Below are 27,922 nucleotides of genomic sequence, written 5' to 3' on the forward strand. Positions count from 1 at the left end.
CCCTCTTTCTCTCTCCCTCTTTCTCTCTCCCTCTTTCTCTCTCCCTCTTTCTCTCTCCCTCTTTCTCTCTCCCTCTTTCTCTCTCCCTCCCTCTTTCTTTCTGTCTCTCTCTCTCTTTCTGTCTCTTTCTCTGTCTCTCTCTTTCTCTGTCTCTCTCTCTCTTTCTCTGTCTCTCTCTTTCTCTGTCTCTCTCTCTCTTTCTCTGTCTCTCTCTCTGTGTGTCTCTCTCTCTGTGTCTCCCTCTCTCTCTCTCTCTGTCTCTCTCTCTCTCTCTATATCTCTCTGTCTGTCTCTCTGTATCTTTCTCTCTCTCTCTGTGTGTGTCTCTCTCTCTCTGTGTCTCTCTCGCTGTCTCTCTCTTTTCTCTCTCCCTCTCTGCCTAATGTGCCGTGTTCTCACTAGGCTTTGGACTATGGAGGTTTCCCCCAAATAATTGTCCCCAAGTGGCTGTTGTTTTTTTGTGACTGAGCCCAGACAGTGACCACAGGCCGGCAGTTCACCGTCACGAAGGAGGGAACCTGATTCTGCCGTCCTCCAGTGTGGGCTGGTCAGCCATGTGTCGCCGTCCAGAAACTCGAACCCCCGCCAGCCATTTATCCCCACTTGTGCTTCCCAGCTGCTTACAATTATCCAACTTGGCCCAGAATAGATGAGGGACCACCCTGCCGGTGCTTTTACTTTCTCAGATCATTTTATTTCCAAGCGAGCGCAAATGGATATCAATGCCGAAATATGAAATGGGATGGTTTTGGAAGATTTTTAAAAAATATTTAAAGACATTCCTCTTCCCTCCTGTTGATCACCGGCAGCTGGTTGGACAACCTGATCAAAGGACCCAAGCAATGCTCCTGTAGAGTATGTTGCTAGGAGATGATGTCCGCCTCTGATTTTCTTCCCCCGACACCCCCCCCCGGCTCCTCTTCCACCTCTAGTGGGAACCTGGTTCTTGCCGTGGCCCCATGTCCTCTCTTTTAAAAAAAATCATCCCCAGGATGTGGGCTTCGCTGGCTGGGCCAGCATTTATTGCCCATCCCTAGTTGCCTTTGAGAAGGTGGTGGTGAGCTGCCATCTTGAACCACTGCAGCCCATGTGGTGTAGGTACATCCATAGTGCTGTTAGGGAGGAAGTTCTAGGATTTTGACGCAGCGACAGTGAAGGAACGGCGATATATTTCCAAGTCAGGATGGTGTACAGATTTGAGGGGAACTTGCAGGTGGTGGTGACCCCAGGCATCTGCTGCCCTTGTTCTTCTGGGGCTCAGTGTGGGAGGGGTGAGTGGGTGAGGGGCCAGGCACATTCTTACTGGCTCCGATGTTGGGTTCCGACAAAGATTTTAACCAGTCTCCTGTCTCTGCTGAGTTAGTTGATCCTGTGTGGAATTCTTCAAATGACTATTGTGCCCTAGTGTTAGAGAGAGGGTTTCCACTCTTGATCTCTCCCCAGCGATCTTAAGTGTGTGCACTGGGTTGAAAGCACTGTTGGTCTGCTCAGCAGCCGATGGCATCTCGCACGATTGAGGTATTTATTGGGGCACGACAGCAGAACTGACCTCTAGGAAGGAGGAGAGAGAAGGGTCGTGGATATTGCCAGGGAAAGGTGCAGCCAGCACCTCGAGTCACAGATCCAGCCCTGGGCTTCATTATCACCACTCCTCCGACCTTGGCTTCAGCCGTGGCTCAGTTGGGTAGCACACTCAACTTCTGAGTCAGAAGGTTGTGGGTCCAAGTCCCAGCCCAGAGCCTGAGCACATAACTCAGCCGGGCATTACAATGCAGAACTGAGGAAGCTCTTCAATGTCGAATTTACTGCATGTAAAAGACACAGCACGATCCTGAAGAGGAGCAGGGCAGTTTCCCCCGACGTGTTGGCCAATATTTATCCCTCAGTTACTCGGACAAATTAGCTGGTCAATTCCTCGTTGCTGTTTATGGGATCTTGCTCTGCGCAAATTGCATTTCCTGCGCCACGGCTATGAATACACTTGCGAAAAGACTCTCGTGGCTGTGAAGTGCCCCGGGACTTCCTGAGATTGTGAAAAGCGCAGTGCCATCAGAAGCCCTTTTGTTGCTTTTGGATACACTAGCTACGCTCTCTGAGAGTAAGTTAGTGGCAAAACCAAAGCACCTCCGGCGTCAAAGCAAGGCTAAACGAGTGTAAACCGGGGAGGTAAGGCCCAAAGCTACTCGCAAAGTAAAAAAAGGGATGAAGCTGTTTCCTTCAGTGCGTCTTGAGTCCCTCTCCAGGCTGCACTCAACATCATAACTGGATAGGAAACACTTCACCCTGCCACGACACTGACTATTCCAGCCTGGCACTTTGGCACATTGTTTCTCGTATTATTCACTCCCTCGGTTAGGTTCCAGATTCGCAAGTTCCCATTATCCAATAGCTAAACTAGCCTTGCATTCATAAGTGGTTCGTGATGAATCATGTTGATGATTAAACTTGGTTATTTGCGTCATCCTTACTCCACAGCTTCGATTTGGCCTCCTCAATTTTTCACAGTTTTCCCGCAGCCCTTTTCCCAGCAACTGCCTTTTCCCACTGGGAAAAGGGCTGCGAAAAAGCTTTGAAAAATTGAAGGGACCAAATCGAGACTAGAGCAAGGATGACGCAAATAATCAAGTTGCAAGCAGTTCCAAGCTGAAGTTACAAGCAGCTGCCACATGATGGTGCTATAAACCCAACAATGACATTCTGAACAAAAACAGAATTACCTGGAAAAACTCAGCAAGTCTGGCAGCATCGGCGGAGAAGAAATCAGTTAACGTTTCGAGCCTTCATGGCCCTTCGGCAGAACTGGAGCATAGTTAGAAGAAGGGAGAAATATAAATTGGTTTAAGGTGGGTGGGGGGGGGGGAGAGAGACACATTGAGAGTGTGGTGTGGTGATTGTGGAGATGAGCAGATAATCAAAAGATGTCACAGACAAAAGGGTCAAAGAGGTGTTGAAGGTGGTGGTCTTTGTCTGAGAAAAGTGCTAATTAAGAATGCAAGACAGGATATTCAAAGTACAGCTCTAGTGGGGTTGGGGTGGAAAGACTAAAGGTTTTAGTTTTAGATTTAAAAATAATGGAAATAGGTGGGGAAAGAAGAATCTATATAAATTATTGAAAAAAAAAAGCGGGGGGGGGGGGAAGAAACGGGGTGGGGATGGGGGGAGGGGGAGTTTAAGATCTAAAGTTGTTGAATTCAATATTCAGCCCGGAGGGCTGTAAAGTGCCTAGTCGGAAGATGAGGTGCTGTTCCTCCAGTTTGCGTTGGGCTTCACTGGAACAATGCAGCAAGCCAAGGACAGACATGTGGGCAAGAGAGCAGGGTGGAGTGTTAAAATGGCAAGCGACAGGGAGGTTTGGGTCTTTCTTGCGGACAGACCGCAGGTGTTCCGCAAAACGGTCGCCCAGTTTGCGTTTGGTCTCTCCAATGTAGAGGAGACCGCATTGGGAGCAACGAATGCAGTAGACTAAGTTAGGGGAAATGCAAGTGAAATGCTGCTTCACTTGAAAGGAGTGTTTGGGCACTTGGACGGTGAGGAGAGAGGAAGTGAAGGGGCAGGTGTTGCATCTTCTGCGTGGGCATGGGGAGGTGCCATAAGTGGGGGTTGAGGAGTAGGGGGTGATGGAGGAGTGGACCAGGGTGTCCCGGAGGGAACGATCCCTACGGAATGCCGTCAGGGGGGGTGAAGGGAAGATGTGTTTGGTGGTGGCATCATGCTGGAGTTGGCGGAAATGGCGGAGGATGATCCTTTGGATGCGGAGGCTGGTGGGGTGATAAGTGAGGACAAGGGGGACCCTATCATGTTTCTGGGAGGGAGGAGAAGGCATGAGGGGGGATGCGCGGGATATGGGCCGGACACGGTTGAGGGCCCTGTCAACGACCGTGGATGGAAAACCTCGGTTAAGGAAGAAGGAGGACATGTCAGAGGAGCTGTTTTTGAAGGTAGTGTCATCAGAACAGATGTGACATTCTGAGTACAGCCGGCCTTCTCGGTGCCTGTAAAACTTGTACCGGCCCCTAACCCTCAGTCTGTTTCTTTTCTCCAATGTCTACCTCTCCCTTTTGACAGCGTAGGGTTAAAGCACAGCCTTTGTGTAAGTCGTGGTGCAGTTGGTAGTACTCTCATCTCTGGGATCAGGAGGTCGTTGGTTCAAGCCCCTCTGCAGTGATGTGAGGACATGATGCAGGCTTGACGCTCCCAGTGCAGTACCGAAGGAGTGCTGCACTGTCGGAGGGTGCCTTGTGTCGGATGAGATGTTAGGCTGTCCTCTCGGGGGTTTCACAGAGGAGCAGGAGATTTCTCCCGTCTCCCACTCGGACAGGTGTCCGTGCGGCCCTCCACCCCGGTGCCTGTTGCTCAGCTGAGCAGGGCTGGGCCTTCTATCGTTCCACATCTACTCAAACGCAACTGGCAAAGCTGTCATCAAGGGCTTCCCTTCCCTTTCTCTGCCACTCCCCCCCTCTCCCCACCAGCCCCTCATCACTGGGGTCCCTAAAACTGTGGGTTACCCTCAGCGACATTGCTTAGAGGGCTCTCAGTCTCCACCTCTCCACTACCTCCTGTGCAGTCAACTGCTCACCTGACACATGATTGAGCCTTGGCCAAGTCACAAAACCTCTTGCAGCTCGATGTCAGGGAGAGTGAAGCAAACCTGCCCCTTGCCACTGAACCCATTTCACTCTTGTCAGACTGGACCAGGTTGTGTTTGCATTTGTTGTGCCCTGTTGGACCCTGAATTTGTGCTTTGACGCTGCCCATTGCCGAGATGGCAGGTTTCCATCCGCTTCCAGCCTGACCTCTGCTCCTCTGCCACTGAGACCAAGACTCGACTACTCCAACTCTTCCCCTGCTTCCCCCTTGGCCTCCCAGCTTTCGTAAACTCTCAGCTTGTCCCAAACTCTCCCACATGGATTCATCAACCCTGTCTTACACTGTCTCCCTCCTCTCCTCTCAATCCACTTGTGTCCTCTCCTATCTTATACCCACGAGCTTCTCTCTCTTTCCCCTTCCTCTGGCTGTAGCCTTCTGTGCATCTGCCTCTGACTCTCCCACCTCACCACAAACGTGCAGCCTTCAGACTAACGTGCACCTTGGGTCTGGTCCCTGGAATTCCCACGCTAAACCCTTCTGCCAACCAGATTCTCTTTCCTCTTCTCGTTCTTTAAAATAGCACTTATTAATTTATTTGTAGGATGTGGGCGTCGCAGGCCAGGCCAGGCCAGGCCATCCCTGATTGCCCCTTGAGAAGGTGGTGATAGACATAACTGAGTCGCTTGCTCAGAGGGTGGTTGTGGCTCTGGAGTCTCAGGCAGGTGTGGACGCCCTTCCCTAAAGGGTGGTGGTGGTGAAGCAGGTGTTTTTATTTTTGACAGTCCAGTAGCTTCGTGGTCACTGATAGTAGATTTTCATTCCAGATTTATTTAATTAACTGTTATTTAAGTGCCACAGCCACCTTGGTGGGATTTGAACTCGTGTCTCTGTATCATTAGTCTAGGCCTCTGGGTTACAAGCCCAGTAACATAGCCACTGTGCCACCATGCTCCGTATCTCAAAGCCCATCTCTCGGAACAAACTTCTGGATAGCCCTCCTAATCGCTCGCTACCCCGTGTCAGTTGCCGCCCACCTAGGAGCACTCTACCCTGGGATCTCTCTTGCTGTTTAATGCACTGTGAAGATGCAAGTTGTCCTTGCTGGGTTCCATTAACTTCTTTGTTATCTCTTTTTTTTTTTAAAACTCAGGCTTTCACAAGGTGATGGAGGGTATTAACAAAGCTATCGACCTGGGCTACAATCCAGTTAAGGCAAGTGTTTCCAACTTTTACCTCACACGTTCCTGTTCTCTTATCAGCATTGATGGGGATGTGCACTATGGACTTTGCCCTTTCATTTCACTTGAAAGTATGCGATAAATTAATTGGCACGAATTCAGTTGCATGCACCACTGAGCTGGTAATTATCACCTTTGCTTTCCCAGTGTGAGGCCAAATGGGGCAGTACGGCTTTTCTTGCAGTTTGATATGAATGTTTGGTGTATGGATTGGACTTTGTGTAGCACACTCAATATTTATAGTTTACGCTAATTTCAGTACAATATAAGGATCCCAGACAAGGCAACAGGCGTTTTATTGCAGCAGCATCAATGATATCATCATGGTAAAGGTTATTTCGCTTTGTCGTTCTCTGGCCTCTCTTTTGACCTCCCATTTCTCAAAAGACCCAGGTTAATGCGTCCTTCTCCCAGTTTGATCGAGTTCCTTCTACCCTCACCAGCAAACCAACTCTCCCAGTGCCAAGTGATGATGACAGGCCATCGACCTGAAACAATAGCTTTGGTTCTCCCTCCACAGTTGCTGCTTCACCTGCTGAATGTTGCCCGATATTTGCTGTTTTCAGCTCAGGCCTCCAGCATCCGCAATATCTTTCTTTTTCTGCTAATCCTAACGTGTGACCGCCTAGGATCTCTCTCTCTTCTCTCCCCACCGGAGCCCCCGACGCGCCCTCGAGCTGTGGGCGGTGAAGGGCACTTGGGTACCTGAAAAAGGCATTTGTTTAAATCCTTATCTGACGTTCAGAGATTAGGCAAAGGGGGAGGTCACAGTGCCAGGGCCCAGTTAGAGTCCTTGGCCCAAAATCTGACCCAGGCATTCAGGCAGCCGATTGGATCAGTCCAGTTTGGGTAGACGTTCCCAATCTGCCAAGTCAAAACAACCAAAGCCAAGCCTTGGAGACGAGTTTGGGTTTTACTCTTCCAATTGGTTTGGATGTTGCTGTAGCCGCACGGCCTGCATTCCGGATTCAGTAGCTGATGATTAAGGCTCGGGATTATTTTAGCTAATGGACTGGGACCAACTTGAACCTGATCTCTGAAGCATGAGAGTCAGGCTACTTACCGGTTAAATAACCAATCTCGAGGTGTGCTCTGTCGTGGCATTAACCAAAAAAAAAACCTCGGTGCATCCCAAAACACCCAACACCAAAACACTCAGCTACAAGTAGGCCAGACCAAGTAAGGACAGCAGATTTCCTTCCCTAAAGGACATTAGTGAACCAGATGGGTTTTTACAACAATCGGCAATAGTTCGATGTTCATCGTTGGACTTAATTCCAGATTTTTATTGAATTCAGATTCCACCACCTGCCCTGGTGGGATTTGAACCCGGGCCCCCAGAGCATTACCCTGGGTCTCTAGCTCACTAGTCCAGCAACAATACCACTGCGCCATCGCTTAGCAATATTGGAGATACTGCATTCCACTTGTTGCACTAAGCTCCCAGTAATTGAAATGAGGTAGTGACCAGATAACCTGTGTTCAGTGACGTTGCCTGAGGGATAAATATTGGTCTAGACCCTGGAGAGAGCTCCCTCGCTCTTAGAATGGTGTCATGGGACTTGTTGCCACATGAGAGGGCAGACCAGGCCTCAGTTTATTGTTGCATCCAAAAACGGTGTTAAAAGCAAAGGCGGCCACCAAATGACCCTCTTTCCCCCTCACCCCCTATCCCGGCCACCCAACCAGCAACTAATGACCTCTCCTCTCTAACCTTTTGCTCAGGTAAACTGTGTAGTAATGAGAGGCCTGAACGAGGATGAGCTATTGGACTTTGTGAAGCTGACTGAGAAGAAGCCTTTGGACGTGCGGTTTATTGAGTACATGCCGTTTGATGGTATGTATATGTCAGATTGAATGTTATTGAAGAGTGGGTCAGAGCACTGAACCTTGACTAACCCTATCCACATTGCTGGGACTGGCGCAGCATTCCCGGTTAAAGTGCCACCCGTGCTGCGGCTGAGATTCATGATAGGGCAAGCCTCCCTAACCCTCTCCCGTGAACTATGAGCCTTAATTCTTCCCAGAGCCTGGGAAACGTTTGTTATCCCATTGTGACAAAAACGTTCTTGCCATTGTGTTTAGAGCTGTTCTTTGTTACTCTAAATTCTCAGCTCTTCCTCACCTTTCCCCCCCACCCCCCATCTCTCAAATTTGGAATTATACACGCTTCCCAACAGGAATAATTGATAAGTGAGTGGAGCCAAGGAACGTGTTTCCCTCCCTGGCATTGAGGCTTATTGAACACCTCAGGCTGCTGTCACTCTGGCCAGCCCAGACCTTCCAGGGAACTCCTGTAAGACTTGAGGGTCTCGGGCAATGCCTTGGCCACTAGACCACCCTAGGACGGCTAACATGTCTCCCCCAACTTTCTGAGGTAAGGCCACAGCTCCTCGCTGGCGTCTGAGTTCAGAGGGCACCTGGAGTCTAAGAATGCCTGCCAATTGCGAGGATGCTTCTACACACGCAGTCCCCCTACTCACTGGGTGGTACCACTTGATGGAGCTATACAACCTTGAATGGTGAACTTTTTATTAATGGTTTGTAAGTTTAATCATGCGGAAAGACTACCTCCCACCCCTTCCCCAATAAAGCCCACCAGATGGTAGTTGGCAGTAAAGTAAGCCATTGCCACGGGGTGTTGGGGAGCTGAGGCAGTGGGATGGGTGCACTCGGAGAAGCTGGTGCCCATCTAGGCCTGCTCGAGCCACCAGTTAGCGGAGAGGTTTAGGGAGGGAATTCCAGTGCTTGGGGCCTAGGCAAGCTTAAGGCTGAAACACCACAAGCCTTTGAAAGAGGCAGGATAAGCTGATGAGGCTTTTTGTTTTAATTATATATAAAGGAAAAGCATACATGATGTTTGGGTTTCGAAACAGATGCATAGAGTACACAAACAAGGAAGTTATACTAAACCTTTAAACCATGAGTTAGGCCCCAGCTCCCTTCCAAACCACATCCCTTCACACTCATGCACGTTGAATTTCATCCTCCATCCAAAGTGTAAGAATTATCCAGTTCTGTGCATCACACTTTGGGAAGGTCAGCATTTTTTACCCATCCCTAGTTGCCCTTGAGAAGGCGGGAGTGAGCTGCCTTCTTGAACCGCTGCACTCCCTGTGGTGTAGGAACACCCACAGTGCTGTTAGGGAGGGAGTTCCAGAATTTTGACCCAGCGACAGTGAAGGAACGGCGATATATTTCCAAGTCAGGATGGTGAGTGACTTGGAGGGGAAATTCCAGGTGGTGGTGTTCCCATGTATCTGCTGCCCTTGTCCTTCTAGATGGTAGAGGTCGAGGGTTTGGAAGGTGCTGTCTAAGGAAGCTTAACGAGTTACTGCAGTGCATCTTGTAAATGGTACACACTGCGGTTCGTGTGCCTGTGTGAGTGAACGTTGAAGGTGGTGGATGGGGTGCCAATTAAGTGGGCTATTTTTGTCCTGGTCGGTGTCGAGCTTCTTGGAGCTACAGTCATCCAGGCAAGCGAGGAGTATTCCATCACACTCCTGACTTGTGCCTTGTAGATGTGGACAGGCTTTGAGGAGTCAGGAGGTGAGATGCTCACTGCACAGTTTCCAGCCTTTGACCTGTTCCTGTGGCCACAGTATTTATATGGCCAGTCCAGTTCAGTTTCTGGTCAATGGTAACCCCATGGTGGGAGAATCCAGTGATGGTAATGCCATTGAACATCAAAGGGTGATGGTTAAATTCTCTCTTGTTGGAGATGGTCATTGCCTGGCACTTGTGTGTTGCGAATGTCACTTGTCAGCCCAAGCCTGGATATTGTCCAGGTCTCGCTGCATTTGGACATGGACTGCTTCAGTATCTGAGGAAGTTGCTGCCTGCAGAGCCCAGGACAAGGTAAAAGGCCAACATGACATGTACACAAACTGGTCAGGTGTGACCTGGGCCCTAACAGAGAGCCCCCACCACGAGCACCAGCTCTACCTCTAGGTTTCTCAGGTGTTTGCATTGTGGATTCTTGTGCATCTTGCTAAACCAAAAAATAGATTGCCTGGGATCATTGCCTTACTTTCCTGTCCTTTTTGACACACGTTGCGCTAGGTAACAAGTGGAATTTTAAGAAGCTCGTGAGCTACCAGGAGATGCTGGGCACCATTAAGCAGAGGTGGCCTGACGTGGAGAAGCTGCCTTCAGGAGCCTCCGACACTGCAAAGGTAATTCCTCAACTTCCGGGGGAAGCTGTTGGGAAGGCGGGTCAGCTGGTGCTCAAGTTGGGCAGGCCCTAAATTTTTATAAAATGACTGAGAGATCTGCAAGCTTGATTTCCTCCCTGCAATATCTAATTTGCATTAATTCCTTAATTAATCCCTCGTTCACTCATATATCACCATGCCTCAGTGGTAACCTTAGGGTAAGAGATGGTGGATTCAAGTCCGACTACTCGAGTGCAGCACTGAAGGAGTGCTGCAATGCCGGAGGAACAAACTTCTGGGCAGGATGTTAAGGCCTCTCGGGATGGACCAGATCCCATGGCATTAGTTTGAAGAGGTGCAGGTGGGGTTCTCCCTGACATCTTCACCGATATTTAGCCCTTAACCAGCTTAAATGACCAGATAATCTCTTTTTTCTTCGATCACATTGCTGTTTCTGGGATCTTGCTGTGCACAAATTTGCTGCCTTGTTTCCTAAATAATAGCTGCGCCTACACCCCCGAGGATAGACTCTGTAGAATCTCAGAGGGGTAACAGCACAGAAGGAAGCTATTCGGCCCGTTGTCAGTGCCAGCCCTCTGGAGGAGCAGTTCACCTCGTGCCACACACCCACCTTTTCCTGATACCCCTGCACATTCTTTCTTTTCAGATAATCCAATTTGAAAGCCGCAGTTGAACCTGCCTCCACCACACTGTCAGGCACTGCATTCCAGGCTCCAACCACTCACAGAAACGTAGAAACTAGGAGCAGGAGTAGGCCATTCGGCCCTTTGAGCCTGCTCCACCATTCATCATGATCATGGCAGATCATCCACCTCAATAGCCTGCTCCCGCTTTCTCCCCATACTCTTTGATCCCTTTCGCCCCAAGAGCTACATCTAACTCCTTGAAAACATACAATGTTTTGGCCTCAACTACTTTCTGTGGTAGCGAATTCCACAGGCTCATCACTCTCTGGTTGAAGAAATTTCTCCTCATCTCAGTCCTAAATGGTCTACCCCATATCCTCAGACTGTGACCCCTGGTTCTGGACTCCCCCACCATCGGGAACATCCTTCCTGCATCTACCCTGTCTAGTCCTGTTAGAATTTTATAGGTTTCTATGAGATCACCCCTCATTCTTCTGAACTCCAGCGAATATAATCCTAACCGACTCAATCTCTCCTCATATGTCAGTCCCGCCATCCCAGGAATCAGTCTAATAAACCTTCGCTGCACTCCCTCTATAGCAAGAACATCCTTCCTCAGGTAAGGAGACCAAAACTGCACACAATATTCCAGGTGTGGTCTCACCAAGGCCCTGTATAATTGCAGCAAGACATCCCTGCTCCTGTACTCGAATCCTCTGGCTATGAAGGCCAACATACCATTTGCCACCTTTACCGCCTGCTGCACCTGCATGCTTACCTTCAGCGACTGGTGTACAAGGACACCCAGGTCTCGTTGCACATTCCCCTCTCTCAATTTATAGCCATTCAGATAATAATCTGCCTTCCTGTTTTTGCTACCAAAGTGGATAACCTCACGTTTATCCACATTATACTGCATCTGCCATGCATTTGCCGACTCACTCAGCTTGTCTAAATTACACCGAAGCATCTTTGCATCCCGCTCACAGCTCACCCACCCACCCAGCTTTGTGACACTGGTTGCGTGAAAAATTCTTTCCTCCTGTCTCCAGTGCTTCTTTTGCCAATTACCTTAAACCTGCACCCTCCAGTTCTCGACCTTCCACCAGTGGAAACAGTTTCTCCCCATTCACTCTCTCCTGACCCCTCATGATTTTGAACACCTCTGTCAAATCTCCTCTCAACTGTCTCTTCTCCAAGGAAAAAGCCCCAACTTCTCCAGTCGACCTACATCACTGAAGGAAAAAGTAGTTAATTGGCTGGAAAGCATTTTGGGGCAGGAAAGGCACTATATAAATGCAACGCTCTCTTTTTCACTTTTCAATTTATTTAACATCAACTGAGAGTAAATAGTGTGAGCATATTAACTGGCAGGCAGTAACTGCTGTGCTGAGAATATTGCAGTGCACTCCTGAGAGGCAAGGCCCAACAGCCTGCCCCATCCTCGCATCCACGTTCGATTCTTCCACCCTCACCCTGTCAGCAGGCTGCGTGAAGACCCTGAGCCAGTTCCATACTCTCCATTCGACACCCGCCCACACTTGAGGCAGGACCAAGAACCAGTTCTGGCTTTTGAAATCCTCCCTGCAGAGCAGTGTTCTGATTCCACGCGTTTTCGAAAGAGGGTCACTCTAACCCATAAATGTGTCGAACGAATTTTCATCCCACTCTAATTTTTCTTTTAAACAAGTTAAGAGGCCCAATTATTATTAATGAGGGGAGACTTTATCTCAAGGACACCGGTAATTCATTTGTACAATAAAACTCTTATACAGAATCCTCTGGCGTCCACTTTCAGATTCAGAACAGGCTGATGGACCTGTAGTCCCAGAATTTCCTGAATCTATCAGTGCCTGAAAAGGGAAAAGATCCTTTATGCTCAATTAAAAGGTCTCTTGATGCCAAGACTTCAGCCTGTCTATTTTTGCTGGCCAAGGGCATAAAAGGATATGGAGCCAAGGATTTAAAGTACACATCAGCCGTGTTCACGTTGAATGGTAGAACAGGTTTGTAGGGCTGATTGGCCTGCTCCTGTTCCTGTGGTGTTTTTCTCTTGCGTGAGTCATAGTGCGCATTTCCAGAATTTTCTGCGTTAGCTACAAGAAAATTACTCCTTTAACCCCGGAGTAACCATCAGAAGACCCCTTTCCTTACATCCTTACAAATAATGACCAAAGTGACCTTGGGAAGATCCTAACCCCCTTCACTCCTCATCCAGTTGTGGTGGGCTTGACGTCAAGTCTGCCTTGATCAGATAGACTGTCCGGAGCTGTAGGAGTGCCAAATTAAATGCTGCTGCGCTTTCCTGAGATGGTTTTCCAGGTTGTTTCGGGGCCTGCTTCTGTTGCAGTAGTCTTGTGGCTATAGATTGCGAGTTCGAGTCCCACCATGGTATATTGTGAAATCGAATTCAATAAATGTAGTCACTCGTGGACTGACACGGGATAAACCGACCACAGGGGGGGAAAAAAAAAATACCCACCTGCTTCAAGGAAGGATCCCTGCCACCCCCTTCAGTCCCCAGACAATTTGCTTGAGTCTTCGTGTTCTCAGATATCTTAATATCTTCACTTAGAGGGTGGTGAACCTCTGGAATCCTCTACCCCAGACGGCTCTGGAAGTTCAATCACTGAGCATGTTCAAGACAGAAATCAGCAGATTTCTGGAGACCAATGACATAAAGGGGGATACGGGGATAGTGCGGGGGGGGACGTGGTTTTGAGGTAGAAGATCAGTCGCGATCAAATTGAATGGCAGAGCAGGCTCGACAGGCCGAATGGCCTCCTCCTGGTTCCTATGTTCTCAGGGCAACTAAGGGAAGGCAGTAAATACCAGCGGCTGCATCCCATCAACAAAATAAAGAGCTGCTTTTTTTTTTCTGTACTGCTAATGAAGTTCCTGATTTGGAAGCACACCTTACAGATATAATTATATCCAGTTCCCATACTGGTGTCATCGTATCCTGAAAAATATTTGTAAAAATAGCTTTTCCTGCTAGGTTTGCAGTTTTTTTCCCCACAGTTGAGTGGACGGGTGAAAACTGGATTGCTCCAGGCTCTCGCTGGAGATGTGTGTGGGCTGGCGATGTTGCCACTACCACTCGCACGTCAACACGCAGCGGGTACAGGGGGCCTGGTGATGTCACTGCACATTGCAGGCTCTCAATTCCAGCCAGCCAACAACTTGAGGTGATTATTTCAGCAGTTTGAAATGGAATTCATTGCATCCCATTGGACATCACAAAGCACTTCACAGCCCATGAGTAATTCAGTTCGGTGGACAGACAAACGTGGCGGTCAGTTTCCACACGGCAGTTAGATCTATTTTAGTGGGGTTTTTTTCAAATTTATGCTTTCATGGGATGTGGGTATCGCTGGCAAGGCCAGCATTGTTGCCCACCCCTAATTGCCCATGAACTGAGTGGGTTGCCAGGCCATTTCAGAGGGGAGTTAGGGGTCGATCACATTGCTGTGGGTCTGGAGTCACATGTAGGCCAGACCAGGTAAGGACAGCAGATTTCCTTCCCTAAAGAGCATTGGTGAACCAGATGGGTTTTTACGACAATCGATGATGGTTTAATGGTCATCATTAGACTTTTAATTCCACCTCCAATTTGAATTCAGTTTTCACCATCTGCCGTGATGGGATTTGAACCCAGGTTCCCAGAGCATTACCCTGGGTCTCTGGATTACGAATCCAGTGATAATACCACTACGTCACCACCTACCCTGAAGATTGAAAAGTATCAAATAAAAATTTGGGTTTTAAAATCTTCTTTTCATTAATCAAACTTAGAAATGTGCTGATCCCAGCTGATGTTACTACTGGGCAAGTCAGAATCCAGGGTAGAACCCAGCTTGAAAGAGCCTCACTTTTATTTTTAGTTTAGAAACATGGAGAGTGGCAACTGAACAGATTTACAGGAGTCAGCTGATGAACTTTTAATGAAAGAATAAAACATTTATTAAACAAGAAAAGACGAACTATACAACACTCCTTCACCCACAACTATACCTTTACATATGTACACTGATTTGTAAGGATAACGCAAGTTACATAAGCTATCTTATACTCTCGTGTTCACATAAGTACACAGTTCACCTAAAGCAGTAGGCGTGGTCAGACAGACCATACTTTGTAATGAAGTGAAAGATGCCACCCCAAACCAATGCTGTGAACCCCTCATCAACTCCCCCCGTGAGGCAACCAGTCTTACTGAACTCCGTTTTTCACACGAGGGTTTCCAATCTCCACTCTCGAAGAACCAGCTTTGGAATCTTCTCCCAACCTATGCTTTCTCTCAGCGTCCTTCCACAAGGGTCCAGGGTTTCAAACTCTCCTTCCGATGTTCCTCTCCCCTGGATCACCACGTGCATTCAAGCTTTGCCTTCCACACACCCTCTCTCAAATGCTCAGCGTGCCAACAGAATACCACTGCTTCACATGCTCATAGTAAGGAGGTACAGACCCTCACCTGTCTCCTTGGATCTTCTGGCTTCTCGAAGCCTATTTTGCTTAAAGTCTGTGTCCAGCAGTTTTCTCCCTTTTAAGCTTGGAGTCTTCCTCTGCTCATCACTCTTAATTTCACTTAACAGGACCTTTTCAAGATTCCTGTCCTTGTCCTTTGACTTAACTGTCCTCTTGAAACCTTTCCTGTTCCACTGCCTGGTTTTGGGGACTTTCTTCTTTAGTTTTTGGAACCTGCTTCCTGCAGTTCCCTCTCTCGTGTTCCACTTTTCCTGGCAGCTGCTTCCACCTGAACTAAAATTGCTTTCTGTTTCTCCCTGTCTTTGTGTGGACCTCTAGTTGCTAGACAACAGCCCAGTTTTTTCTACCTTGCGTTTGTTTTAATTCCCCTTCAAGAGTCGTAAAATCTCATTTGAATGCACGCATCTTTTAAAGTGAAACTAAAACTCAAGTCCCCCTTTCTTAACACGCAAATAAAGAAGTACAAATTAAACTCAAACTTAAAGCTAAAACTTATTCCTAACACCCACAAATACAAATATAACTTACCTAAACTATTTCTAGTTCCTAACAGAAATGAGGGTTTCCACTCTCATGTCACACTAGCCTGACATTGTACAGCTACTATACTGGGGTTTGAAGTCAGAACGCGGTAGATCATGCATGTGTGGGGGGGTTCCCAATTTTTAAAATTCCCATCCTTGCTTTCAAACCTGCCCCTGAACCCACCCCCCCCCCCTCCCCCCAATGGCCTCACCTCTCCTCCACCTCGATTTTTAATTGCTGCTGCTGATCCCGGTGCCTCGTGTCGGACGGTTTACATCGCCACTTGTTCAGGTAAGGGCAGGATAGGGCTCCTCTGTGAGACTCCCTGCCCCTGCCCTGTGGTGGAATAGCCCACTCTCCAGGCAATCAACCTGAAGCTGCCCTTCCATGACTCTGACCCACAACATACCTGGTGTGTTTTTTTACCCCTTCCCCAAGGGTGAACTGGAGGGAAGGACGAGCCTTGAAAGCAAAATAAAAGAGGGAAGCTGACACTCGGGAATGTTGTTGGATGTTCATTGAGAATTCACCTCCAGGTCTTTTCCTTTAGGCTTATAAGGTCCCTGACTTCCAGGGCCGGATCGGATTCATCACCTCTATGTCCGAACATTTCTGTGGCTCTTGCAATCGACTAAGGATCACCGCTGATGGCAATCTGAAGGTAAGGGGGCTGGACACACTGGGCCTTTTGAGTTTGGCCTCCCTTTGCAGGCCCATATCTGAGATGGATCTGCACCTACCACCACCTGCCCCCCTGCCATTCCCCATCTGGAGGTGTTGCTCCAAGTGAAGTGTTTTGATAATGAGGAATAGTGACCTCTCTACACAACAGGCATCAGGGGGGTTAATGGTAGTTATTCAGTCTGGAAATGGGTGGAATGTTGTGTTCCACTAGGATCGTTGCTGAGTCCAGTGTTGTTCAACATTTTTATAAATGTTAGCAAGCGTTCTTCCAGTCTCCAGACTCTAAGCCTGTAGCCAGTGAGGATTGGAAAATGACGGTCTAAGCCTCCACTATTTTACCCCCACCACACCCTCTAACCCCACCCCGCCTTCTCTTGCAGCCAGGGATGCATTTCTGGTCTGGCAATTTATCCACTTTCAAAGGTGCTAAACCCCTTTATATTACCTCCCACGCATTGTTCAGTCCACCCAATATTTCACACTCCTCCTCCTTAACGACAAGGCCTGCATTCTTCCCCCTCTTTTGTGAAGACTTACACAAAATATTCATTAAGAACCATACCCACGTCTTCCACCTCCAAAACCTTGAAAAGACCGTGCTGTGAATACTGTGAACAGTTCTGGTCTCTCATCTCGTAGAAAAGATATCAAGGCACTGGTCAAGGTGCAGATTTACTAGAACTGAGAGGTTATGCCTCTCTGAACAAAGTGAACAGGCTGGGACTCTCTACCCTGTCAGAGAAGGCTAAGGGGTGATAGCGGCTTCAAGGTAATGGTGAGGTAATGATAAGGTAGACATAAAGCTGTTTCCACATGCAGGTAAGAACAGAACCAGGAGTCATAAATATGAGTTAGTTACTAGTAAATCCAATACGGAACTCAGGAGAAACTTCCAGAGTAAATAGAAAGCGGAATTTGCTACAGTTTAGATAAATTGCATATATGTATTTAAGGCCACAGGAGGGAGAAAGGAACAGAAGGATTAGCAGAATTAGCACAAGAAGGGCTGGCGAAAGTTTGTGTCGAGCATAAACACCGGCATAGACCTGTTGGGCCAAATAGCCTTTTTCTGTAATATAATATAGATATTTAAATAAGAAAAAGAGTTAACAAAGTGAGTGTTGGTCCTGTAGAGAGTGCGTCTGGGGAATTGATAATTGAAAGTAGGGAGATGGTGGACAAATTAAATAGGTATTTTGCTTTGGTCTTGACTATAGAGAACACAAGTAACATCCTAGAAATAGCTGCAAATCAGGAAATGGAAGGGAGGGAGGAACTCGGGGAAAATTACAATCCCCAGGGAAGTGGTGCTGAGCAAATTGTCGGGCCTGTGGGTTGACTAATCTCTGGATGGGCTTCCCCCAAAGGTCTTGCCAGAAGTGGTTAGTGTGATAGTTGATGCACTGGTTTTAATTTTCCAAAATTCCCTAGATTTGGGGAAGGTTCCATTAGATTGGAAAATAGCAAATATAACTCCTTTATTCCAAAAGGGAGGGAGACAGAAAGCAGGAACCTAAAGGCCAGTTAGCCTAGCCTCTGTCATAGGGAAAATGTTAGAAGCTATTATTAAAGATGCTATAGCAGAGCACTTAGAAAAATTCAAGGCAAACAGACAGAGTCAACATGGTTTTGTAAAAGGGAAATCATGTTTAACCAAGTTATTGGAGTTCTTTGAAGGAGTTACATGTGCTGTCGATAAAGGGGAACCGGTAGATGTACTGTAATTAGATTTCCAAAAGGCATTTGATAAAGTGCCACACCAAAGGTTATTGCAGAAAATAAAAGCTCATGGTGTAGTGGGTAATATATTTACAGGAAGCAGAGTTGGCATAATTGGGTCTTTTTCTGGTTGGCAGGATGTGATGAGTGGTGTGCCACAGGGATCAGTGATGGGACTTCAACTTTTTACAATTTATATAAATAACTTGGATGAAGGGACCGAAGGAATGGTTGCTAAACTTGTTGACAAAAAGATAGGTAGGAAAATAAATTGTGAAGAGGACATAAGGAGGCTCCAACGTGACATGGATAGGTTAAGTGAGTGGGCAAAGATCTGGCAAATGGAGTATAATGTGGGCAAATGTGAAATTGTTCATTTTGGCTGGAAGAATAAAAAAGAAGCTTATTATCTAAATGGTGAGAGATTGCACAGCCCTGAGGTTCAGAGGGATCTGGGTGTCCTAGTGTATGAATCTCAAAAAGTTAGTATGCAGGTACAGCAGGTAATTAGGAAAGCGGATAGAATGCTATCATTTATTGTGAGGGGAATTGATTACAGAAATAGCTATGCTTCAGTTGTACAGGGCATTGGTGAGACCACATCTGGCGTATATGTACAGTACTGGTCTCGTTATATAAAGAAAAATGTAAATATGTTAGAAACAGTTCACAGAAGGTTACGAGACTAATACCAGGAATGGGCGGGTTGTCTCATGAGGAAACGCTGGACAGGTTAGGCTTGTATCCACTGAAATTTGGAAGAGCAAGAGGTAACTTAATTGGAACCTTTAAGATCCTGAGGGGTAATGACAGGCTGGATGTGGAGACGATGTTTCCTCTTGTGGGAGAATGTGGAACTAAGGGTCACTGTTTAAAAATAACGGGTTGCCCATTTAAGGCAGAGATGAGGAGAAATTCTTTCTCCGAGGGTTGAGTGTCTTTGGAACTCTCTTCCTCAAAAGGAGGTGGAGGCAGAGTCTTTGAATATTTTTAAGGCAGAGCTAGATAGATTTTTAATTAACAAGGGGGTGAAAGGTTATTGTGTAGATGGGAATGTGGAGTTGAGGTTCCAGTCACATCAGCCATGATCATATGGAACGGCAGAGCAGGCTCAAGGGGCCGAGTGGCCTACTCCTGCTCCTAATTCGTATGCTCGTAAACACTTTATAGCATTGCACTTGGTGAAGGCAGCCGTAAGTGTTTATTATTTGTGTGATATAATTATTTCCTTCTTTCCAAAGCTGTTGCATTTAATTTGAGGACCCTGAGCTTCCTGACTCCGGACTTCCCATTTCTGTTTTAACCGGAGTTTGTAGCTAGCTCCGTTTCTGCCATCCTTCCCGCCTCCCCCCCCCCACCCCCATCTCCGGAATTAGAATTTTTAAAAAGTCGGTCGTTCAGGAGAGGGAGACGACCCAAAACTGTAACGCCTCCTCCAACTGAGCCTCCGGGGAATTGTCTTGACTTCTGCAGTCACGCAAGTTCAGCTGCCGGTTCTGCTTTTAATGTGCAGGTTTGTCTCTTCGGGAATACTGAAGTGTCCCTGAGGGATGTGCTGCGGTCTGGAGCCACAGAGGAGGACGTACTGGAGATTATTGGTGCCGCAGTGGGCAGGAAGAAAAAGCAGCACGCGGGTAAGGTTACGAACACTATATTGTTCCAAAGGGAGAGATTTAAAAGAGGGGGTTCAAATTTATGGAGCGTAAATAAGGGAGAAACTATTTCCAGTGACAGGAAGTCAGTAACAAGAGGACACGGATTTGAGGCTATTGGCTAAAAGAACCAGTGGGAGGAGTTAAGTGGGGTTTTTTAACGCAGCTTGTTATGATCTGGAACGCATTGACTGAAAGGCTGATTGAATTAGAACAGGACTGGATTAACTTCTAAAGGAACTTGGATTAAATATTTGAAGAGGGGTGGCGGAGTTTGCAGGGCTTTGATGAAAGAGCAGAGCGTTGGGTTTGATTGGACAGCTCTGTCAGAGAGCTGGCGGAGGCATATAACCAATAGGGGACCATAATCGCCTATCTCCCACACGTCTGGCCACCAACCCAAGCTCACGGGGTGGGGGTGGTGGAGGGGTGGTGGGTGGGAGCAACGGAGCTGTTGTATCGAAAGAAACAATTGGCTGATCTGTCATTTCGGAGGTTTAGATCTGAGTGTTGAACTCTCGATAGGTGACCCTCAGGTTTTGGAAAACAGGACCAAGTGCAGGGAGTGGGCCTGTCGGCTGCTCCATACACGGCTGTTAGGGAAAAGGACACAATTGGGGCTGTCTCTGTGGTCATATAGCCCACCGACACTTTCCAGGCTTACTGTTGAAGACTTGGATGAGGAACTATGAGGGGAAAGGGCAGCAGTGTGGGACTAACTGGATAGCCCTTTCAACAAGCTAACACAGGCAGTACCGACCGAATGGTCTCTTGTCATGTATGATTCTTAAATGAGAAATGATGCACTCTCGTTTATAAACTGCTAATTTATGATAGTTTTTTCTATCGATAATTGAGCTGGTGGTAAGGATAAAAAATTTTCAGATCAATTACTGGAAGAGAGGCTATTTTAATTACTCTGCTGGTTCCTTTCCAGGGATGTTTAACATATCACAGATGAAGAACAGGCCCATGATCCTGATTGGTGGGTGACTGAGCAGTACGTACTATTGACATTTTCATTTGCGATTTAACACGGTCTCCCTCCTGGTGGTCCCTTCATTCTGTGCACGTTTCTTCACGTGAGAGGGTCTTCCTGAGCCTTTCTGATTTGGAAGCCACTTCCTGACTGTGATAAATCCTAGATAATTCGCATCCTTTCTCCCTCCCACTGCCAACCGCCGCCCAACACGCGAGGCAAAATCCCATTTGGGTTTATGTTAGCAGTTTGAATGTAAGAGTTTTACCTGGTCACTATCACATTGTTGTTTGTGGGAGCTTGCTTTGTGCGAATTGGCTGCTATGTTTCCTACTTTGCAATAGTGACTATACTTCAAATGTACTTCACTGGCTGTAAAGCACTTTGAGGCATCCTGTGGTCAGGAAAAGCGCTTATATAAATGCAAGTCACCGTCATCTTCTAGAACAAAACCCACTGCCCAACGCGTAACACAAACCACCTCCAAGCCAATAACAACTTCTGTTTATATTGTGCCTTAAAGCTATACCAACATGTGTTACCAGTCACAATTTGACCCCCGAACCATGTAAGGTGATGTGGGCAGATGACCAAAAGCTTGGTCAGAGATGGGTTTGCAGGAGCATCTTCAAGGAGGAGAGAGAGAGAGAGCTTTAGGGAGGAATTTGCAGGTTTAGGATGGGAATTCCAGAGCTTGGAGCCCAGGCAGCTGAAGGCACGGCCGCCAATGGCGGAGCAGTTAAACTCGGGGATGCTCAAGAGGCCAGAATTGGAGGAGCGCAGAGATCTGGGAGGGTTATAAGGCCGAAGGAAATTACTGAGACAAGGAGAGGTGAGGCCACGTAGGAATTTGGACGCAAAGAGGAGAATTATATTCTCCAGCCTGTTCCTAACCTCCCCAGTCACCAAAGGCTATGTTGCAGTCATAATTTTTAACCAGATTCACACAGAGCGGCGGCAAGATCTAATGAAGCTGAACACTAAGAACTGGGCAGATGAAACCTCTGGCAATGATCGCTTTTCGCAGGAGATAGCGGTGATATACAGAAGCCCGTAGCCAGATGAACGAGGAGGGGGTTGCAGCAATGGGGGGGTGGGCAAAGTCTGCTTGAGTATTATTAGGCGAGGACCAAGCTCCGAACCGAATGATTTTGGTGATATGGGGAGCCAGTGTAAGTCAGTGAGGACTGGGGTGATGAGCAAGAGGAGCTTAGTGCAAATGTACATACCACTCTTGCCCCCCGCCCCCCCCAACCCGGTACAATTGCTCTGAGGCAAAGATAGGGTAATGGAGTCAAGGCAAGGATCAGCCGTGATCTCGTGGGATGGCAGAGCAGCCCCCTGAGGAGCTGAATGGCCTCACTCCTGTCCCACCCGCCCCTCCATGGCCCTCCGTTAACAGCCGAGGCAGGCCCAAGGACTGAGTAGCCCCCCCCCCCCGAGAAAGGGATAAATGTAATTTGGAGTGAAATGGTGTGCAGCCGCCCATCGGGGAGCATGGTTGCTAATGCTTTTGGCGCTCCTCTCCGGCATCTCAGCAGGTGAACCTTGGCGCGGGTCCCGGGAATTTGCTGCCTGTTTGCTGAGGCAGTAAATAATTTTGGGATGTAACGCAAATTTGTCCATATGTCTAATTCCCAGGTGGATGCCCTGCTCCAGGCTCAGCAGTATCCGGCCAAGTGTTTTTATTTATTATTTTTACCTAAGAGGATGTGAGGAGGGAATGCGATGTACTGGCTTGGCTGGGTTATCATTTTTTAAAAAATTTTGTTTTCAAGTTTCTTTGCGCAAAAGGAAGAAAATGAACACACGTCTTCAATAGCATCTGCTCGTGCGGTTCTTTAACTTTACATCCAGTTGCTCCATCCCCCATGCTACCCCCACAACCTGTTTGGGCCGTGTTATAGGGGCAAGAGGCCTTGGAGAGCTTGAATCAGTAATCGTTCACTAATCCTACGGACGTCTGGCCCATCGCGCCTGTGCCGGCCCTTTAAAATCAGTTCAACTGCCTTTCGGAGGGACCTTATCAAAACCTGCCAAGTCCGGAAGGGACTCGACAGTGTGGAGGCTGAGAGATTGTTTCCGCTGGTTGGCGAGTCTAAAACAGCGGGGGGGGAGGGATGCGCAGTCTCGGGATAAGGGGCCGATTTGTTTAGAGCTGAGATGAGGCGAAATTTCTTCACCCAACGGGGTTGAGAGTCTTTTGGAGTCCTCCACGCCAGAGGGTTGTGGATGCTCCATGGTTGAACCGTTGAGGGCCGGGATAGACAGATTTTTCTCTCAGGGAATTAAGGGATATGGGGAGCGGGCAGGGAAATGGAGTTGAAGCCCAAGACCAGCCATGATCGTATTGAATGGCGGAGCAGGCTCGATGTGGTCTACACCTGCTCCTATTTCTTATGTTTTTGTGTTCAGGCAGTGTATTCAGGATTCGGAACCTAAAGGATAAACCCCCTCATCTCCTCCCTGGTTCTTTTGCCAATTATCTTTACTTATTGAGTGCCTGAGTGTGTTTGGTTTAGCTGGTAGCTTGCTCACTCACTCACTGAGTTAGAAAGTTGCGGATTCACATGGATTAGAAGCAGGAGTAGTCCACTCGGCCCCTCGAGCCTTCTCTACCATTCAAATACATCATGGCTGATCTAATTTGAACCTCAACCCCACATTCCCGCCTACCCCCGATAACCTATCACCCCTTTATCATAAATATCTACCTCTGCCTTAAAAATATTCAAAGATTTGCTTCCTCAAAGGGGGTCGAGACAGAGTTCCAAAGTGTCTCAACCCTCGGAGAGGAAAAAAAATTTCACCTCGTCTCTGTTTTAAACGGGCGATCCCATATTTTTGAACAGTGACCCCTAGTTCTAGATTCTCCCACAAGAGGAAACATCCTTTCCACATCCACACTGTCAAGACCTCTCAGGATCTTACACGTTTCAATTAAGTCACTTCTTACTCTTCTAAACTCCAGTGGATGCAAGCCTCACCTGTCCAGCCTTTCCTCATAGGGACAACCTCCCCATTCCTGGTATTAGTCTAGTAAACCTTCTCTGAACTGCTTAACACATTTATGTTCTTCCTTAAATAAGGAAACCAATACTGTACACAACTCATATCGGTTTCTCACCCTAATGTAGTTGTTAAAGCTACTTTTGTTTTGATACTACCACGATTGCATGTCATCTTCTGTTCCAAAAATTTATCTTGTTACTCTGCTGGCTGCCATTGTCTCCCTCAGTTGCATGTGATATTTGCTCCTGCTCTCCTGCGAGTGTGTAGAATGCCTTCTGCCTCGATCTAACTTGACTGTGCGCATTTGTCTTCTGGAGATGAGTGTAAGTTAAAGTGAGCAGGGGCCTCAAAAGAATAGAAAGAACTTTCATTTCTACAGCACCTAACCATTGAGGTACTTGCGAAGTGTAGTCACTGTGGGGGATTCACCCAGGCGGCTAGCACATAGCAAGTTCCTGCAGGCAGCAGCGAGTGTCTTGAGCACATGATGAGGCCTCGGTTTGAGGCCTGCTCTGAAAGACAGCACCTCCAACAACGCAGCACTCTCGAGGCTTCTTCGCACACCCCCTCAGCTGCTGAGGGTGACGGGAGGCCCCGAAGCCTTCCACTGCGCGGCGCAATCGAGATTGAGGGCGGTAAATGCTCTCTCCCAGTTAACGGTGCTTCACTTTGCTTTTCTGTTCTCCTCTCTCAATCCTGTTTCTCCTTTCAGGGGAAGATCCTGTTCCTTCCACTGCAGCTCAGGGAGTCGTAAATTTGATCCAACCGGACCGACGGCCAATTTGGAACAGCTCGCCGCCTGCTCCGATGGGAAGAACATTCTGGAATGATGTGTTTACAAGTGAGGGAGGCCTGCCAACTTTTCATGGAGGAGTGGGATCCACAGCCAACACTGCCTGGCCTATGCTAAGAACATACTGCACTGACAGTGGCAGACCGGCCAAGAGGGGCTCTGAGGGCCTCAGCACTGCTGCTGGGCCTGACACCCAGGGGATTGCGGCCCGCCAACACGCGCAGCCTTGCTCAGGCACGGAAAAGAGCGCGGCGGACTTGAAGGACTGTGGGCTGGGTCTGACTGCCGGTGGACCTGCCGGCGAAGGCAGGGCAAGAGACTACGAGGAGGCTGAGCACTTGACTCACACTGATGCACAGGGCCGGGCCGTCATGGTGGACGTCGGCGGCAAGCCCGACTCGCGGCGCACGGCCTCGGCGCAGGCCGTAGTCCGGCTGGGGGAGCGGGCCTACCGGCTGCTCCAGGCCAACCAGCTGCGGAAGGGCGACGCGCTGGTGACGGCCCAGCTCGCCGGCATCGGCGGGGCCAAGCTGACCGCCCAGCTCATCCCGCTGTGCCACGCCGTCCAGCTGCACCGCATCGACATCTCACTGGAGCTGGACGAGGGCCGGCTGGCGGCCGTCGTCACGGCGACCTGCGGCGCCGCCGGCAAGACGGGGGTGGAGATGGAGGCCCTGGTGGCGGCCAGCGTGGCGGCCTTGACCGTTTACGACATGTGCAAGGCGGTCACGCGTGACATCGTGATCGAGGAGGTGAAGCTGATCAGCAAGACTGGCGGGCAGCGGGGTGACTTCCATCGCGCTTAGGGCAACTCGTCGACATACCACATTCCAAAGCCCTGCCAAAATTCACATCTCTCACCTCTGAAATCCCGTTAAAGGGGTTGAATTGACGGTGCCGAGCCTCGTTGCTGTTTTTTTAAGTATTATGCAAAACTCAAAAGTCAACCCACCTGCCTTCTTCACCTGACCGTGTCTCTCGCTCGCCTCGGCAATGTTGTCACTCAGTGTTTGGGTGGGTGGGTGGGTGCGTGGGAGAAAAAAATGTGACCGGATGGCTCATCGGCCCAACGTATCCAGCAGTTGACAACCCGACAGCCCCCCTTTAAACACGCACACAATATCCTGAGGCGCTTTCAACAGAGGAATAGCAGAACAAATAGGCATCAAGCCAAGTGTGAGAACTGTCAGAAAGTAAAGTCAAACAGATGGTTTTTTGGAGAGGTTTTTAAAAAGGAAGAGAAGGAGAAAGATCACTGACGGAGAAAGACTTGTACCCCACCTTCCATGGCCGCAACATGTCCCAGAGCACTTAACAGCCAATAAAGTGCTTCTTTGAAGCATAGCCACTGGTTTAATCTCGGGAATGCTTACCCAAGGATTCCAGCACCTAGCGGAGAGGCAGCAGGAAAACCGGTTACTGGTAGTGAGGAAAAAGTGGACAGGGGCCTGCAGAAGAAGCTGGAGTTGGAGGACAGGTGTGGGAGGGGTTGCTGCGCTGAGAGGAAGAGTAGGGTGAGGAAGTGCAACTTGCAGGCCGGTGGGACGATGGTGATGACGTGTGGGATAGGAAACAAGGAACTGCCCATCCGGATGAGTTGAAAGTTTGGCAGGGTGGATAATGGAAGGAGTGTGTGGGAGTAATCGAGGTGAGAAAAGTCAGAGGTTCAGTGGAATGGAGTAGGGAGGTGGGGTGATGGGGGCAGTGAAATGGAAGAGCCGACCAACATTGTACAGATGAGTGAGCAGCCTTGGCAAGGAGCTGGGGATTTGAAGATCAATGGAATGATGATGCTGAGAATGTATGACCTCGGTGAATAGCTGGAGAGGAGAGTAGCAGGGGCAGCCCAGGGGAACTTTTGGTGTTACTGAATGGATTAATCCCAACTGCATAGTTTCTCTATACGTTGCTTCTCTCACCTCTAATTGTGCGTGCTATTTAAGTGTTGAGGGTCACAGTTTAAAAATAAGGGGTCGCTCATTTAAGACCGATGAGAATTTTTTTCTGAGGGCCGTGAGTCTGTGGGACACTCTTTCCTCAAAAGGCAGTGGAAGTAGGATGTTTGAATGTTTTTAAGACCGCGCTGGATAGATTCGTTCTTGATTAACAAGTGTGTGAAAGGTTATCGGGAGGCAGGCGGGAGGTTACAATCAGATCAGCCATGATCTTATGGAATGGCGGAGTAGGCTTGAGGGGCCGAGTGGCCTATACCTGCTCCATGTCTGCATGCTCGTTGCTGTTCCGCAAGTGCTTGGTCTCTTGAGTTTAGCGGAGTCACAAGATCACTTTAGCCTTGCCTTCACCAAGCCAATTCCACACCATTCAGTGAACCGTTGGAGCAGCCATTTTTCCCTTTAAGTCTGTCCACTTCCATATTGTACCCAATCACATTTGCAGTTTGTTTCATTTGGCTTGGGAAGGTCAACATATATCAGCGCATGATTGGGCACCTTGCAATTCGGCACTAATTTTGCACAGCCACGATTATCCTGAAAATCTGTTGGGGGTGGAGGGACAGGGTGGGGGGTGGGGAGAATCCCAACACGTGGATATTCCGGATCCCCACTATGACCCCATCCTGAGTGAAATTCGACTTCAATATTGAAAATGAAGAAGCTATATATCCACAATGAATTTCCGGATGGACAATAACGTTTGAATTGGATTGAATTGAGTATTGTTTGAGTTGTCTGTCAAACATGTAGGCGTGACCAGGATCGTAAATCCCCAATCAGCACGGAGCTGTCACTCATACGTCCAGAGCTTGACTGACAGCGTAGAAGCACAAAATGATCAGAATGGAATTGTACATTTAAGATCGGCTTTAATTAAATAAAAGTAATTTAAAGGCGATTGTCTTATTGTTTGGCCATAAGAATGAGGCCTCTAAGGAATTGCAGTGAAAATCAGGACTGAATAACAATCACATCTTTGGTTAAGTATTTTTTTTAAAACCTTTCCTTCATGTTCTCATTCTATTATCATTAGACACTTAAGCGAATTCCCGTTTGCCATCCTTCCATTCTGTTCTGAAAACATTGACCTACACAGGTAAAGGGCCCATGCAAAGCCTTTCCCCACCATATGCAATTGCCCATTTTACTTTGAGACAGGGGCGAGAGGCTATTTAACTTGGGAGCTATCTCTCAGCCAAGCCCCATCCTTGCCTGCAGCAGACCTCCACAGCAGTTAGTTTCTAACAGAGGGTTGGTTATTGTGGGAGTCCTTGCCCAGGCTGGTTTGTATGTAACTCCAGCCCCACACCAATGTTTATTGCTGAGAAGCCATTCAGTTGTGTCAAATTGCAGTGGTTTGGTGAAACAGCCCATCACCACTTCCTGAGAGCAACCAGGGAGGGGCGATAAATGCCATCAGCCCCTACATCCTAGAACCAGTTCTTGAAATGAGAAGGTTGGTTGTGTATTTTTAACTTGTGAATGTTGT

At 48.2% G+C, this 27,922-nt stretch overlaps 1 protein-coding gene across 1 annotated transcript in view; it reads left to right on the forward strand.

Moving 5' to 3' along the window:
• Positions 1-25,369, forward strand: part of mocs1 (molybdenum cofactor synthesis 1) — a 42,911-nt gene extending 17,542 nt beyond the window's left edge. The window contains 7 exon segments of the mRNA XM_078542713.1: positions 5,738-5,799; positions 7,551-7,662; positions 9,888-10,000; positions 16,190-16,300; positions 19,556-19,676; positions 20,632-20,694; positions 24,398-25,369. Coding sequence (XP_078398839.1) covers positions 5,738-5,799; positions 7,551-7,662; positions 9,888-10,000; positions 16,190-16,300; positions 19,556-19,676; positions 20,632-20,687 — 575 coding nt within the window. The 3' untranslated portion in view covers positions 20,688-20,694; positions 24,398-25,369.
• Positions 25,370-27,922: the final 2,553 nt, after the last annotated feature.

The sequence above is a fragment of the Cetorhinus maximus genome, chromosome 5, assembly GCF_964194155.1.
Source record: "Cetorhinus maximus chromosome 5, sCetMax3.hap1.1, whole genome shotgun sequence".
NCBI lineage: Eukaryota > Metazoa > Chordata > Chondrichthyes > Lamniformes > Cetorhinidae > Cetorhinus > Cetorhinus maximus.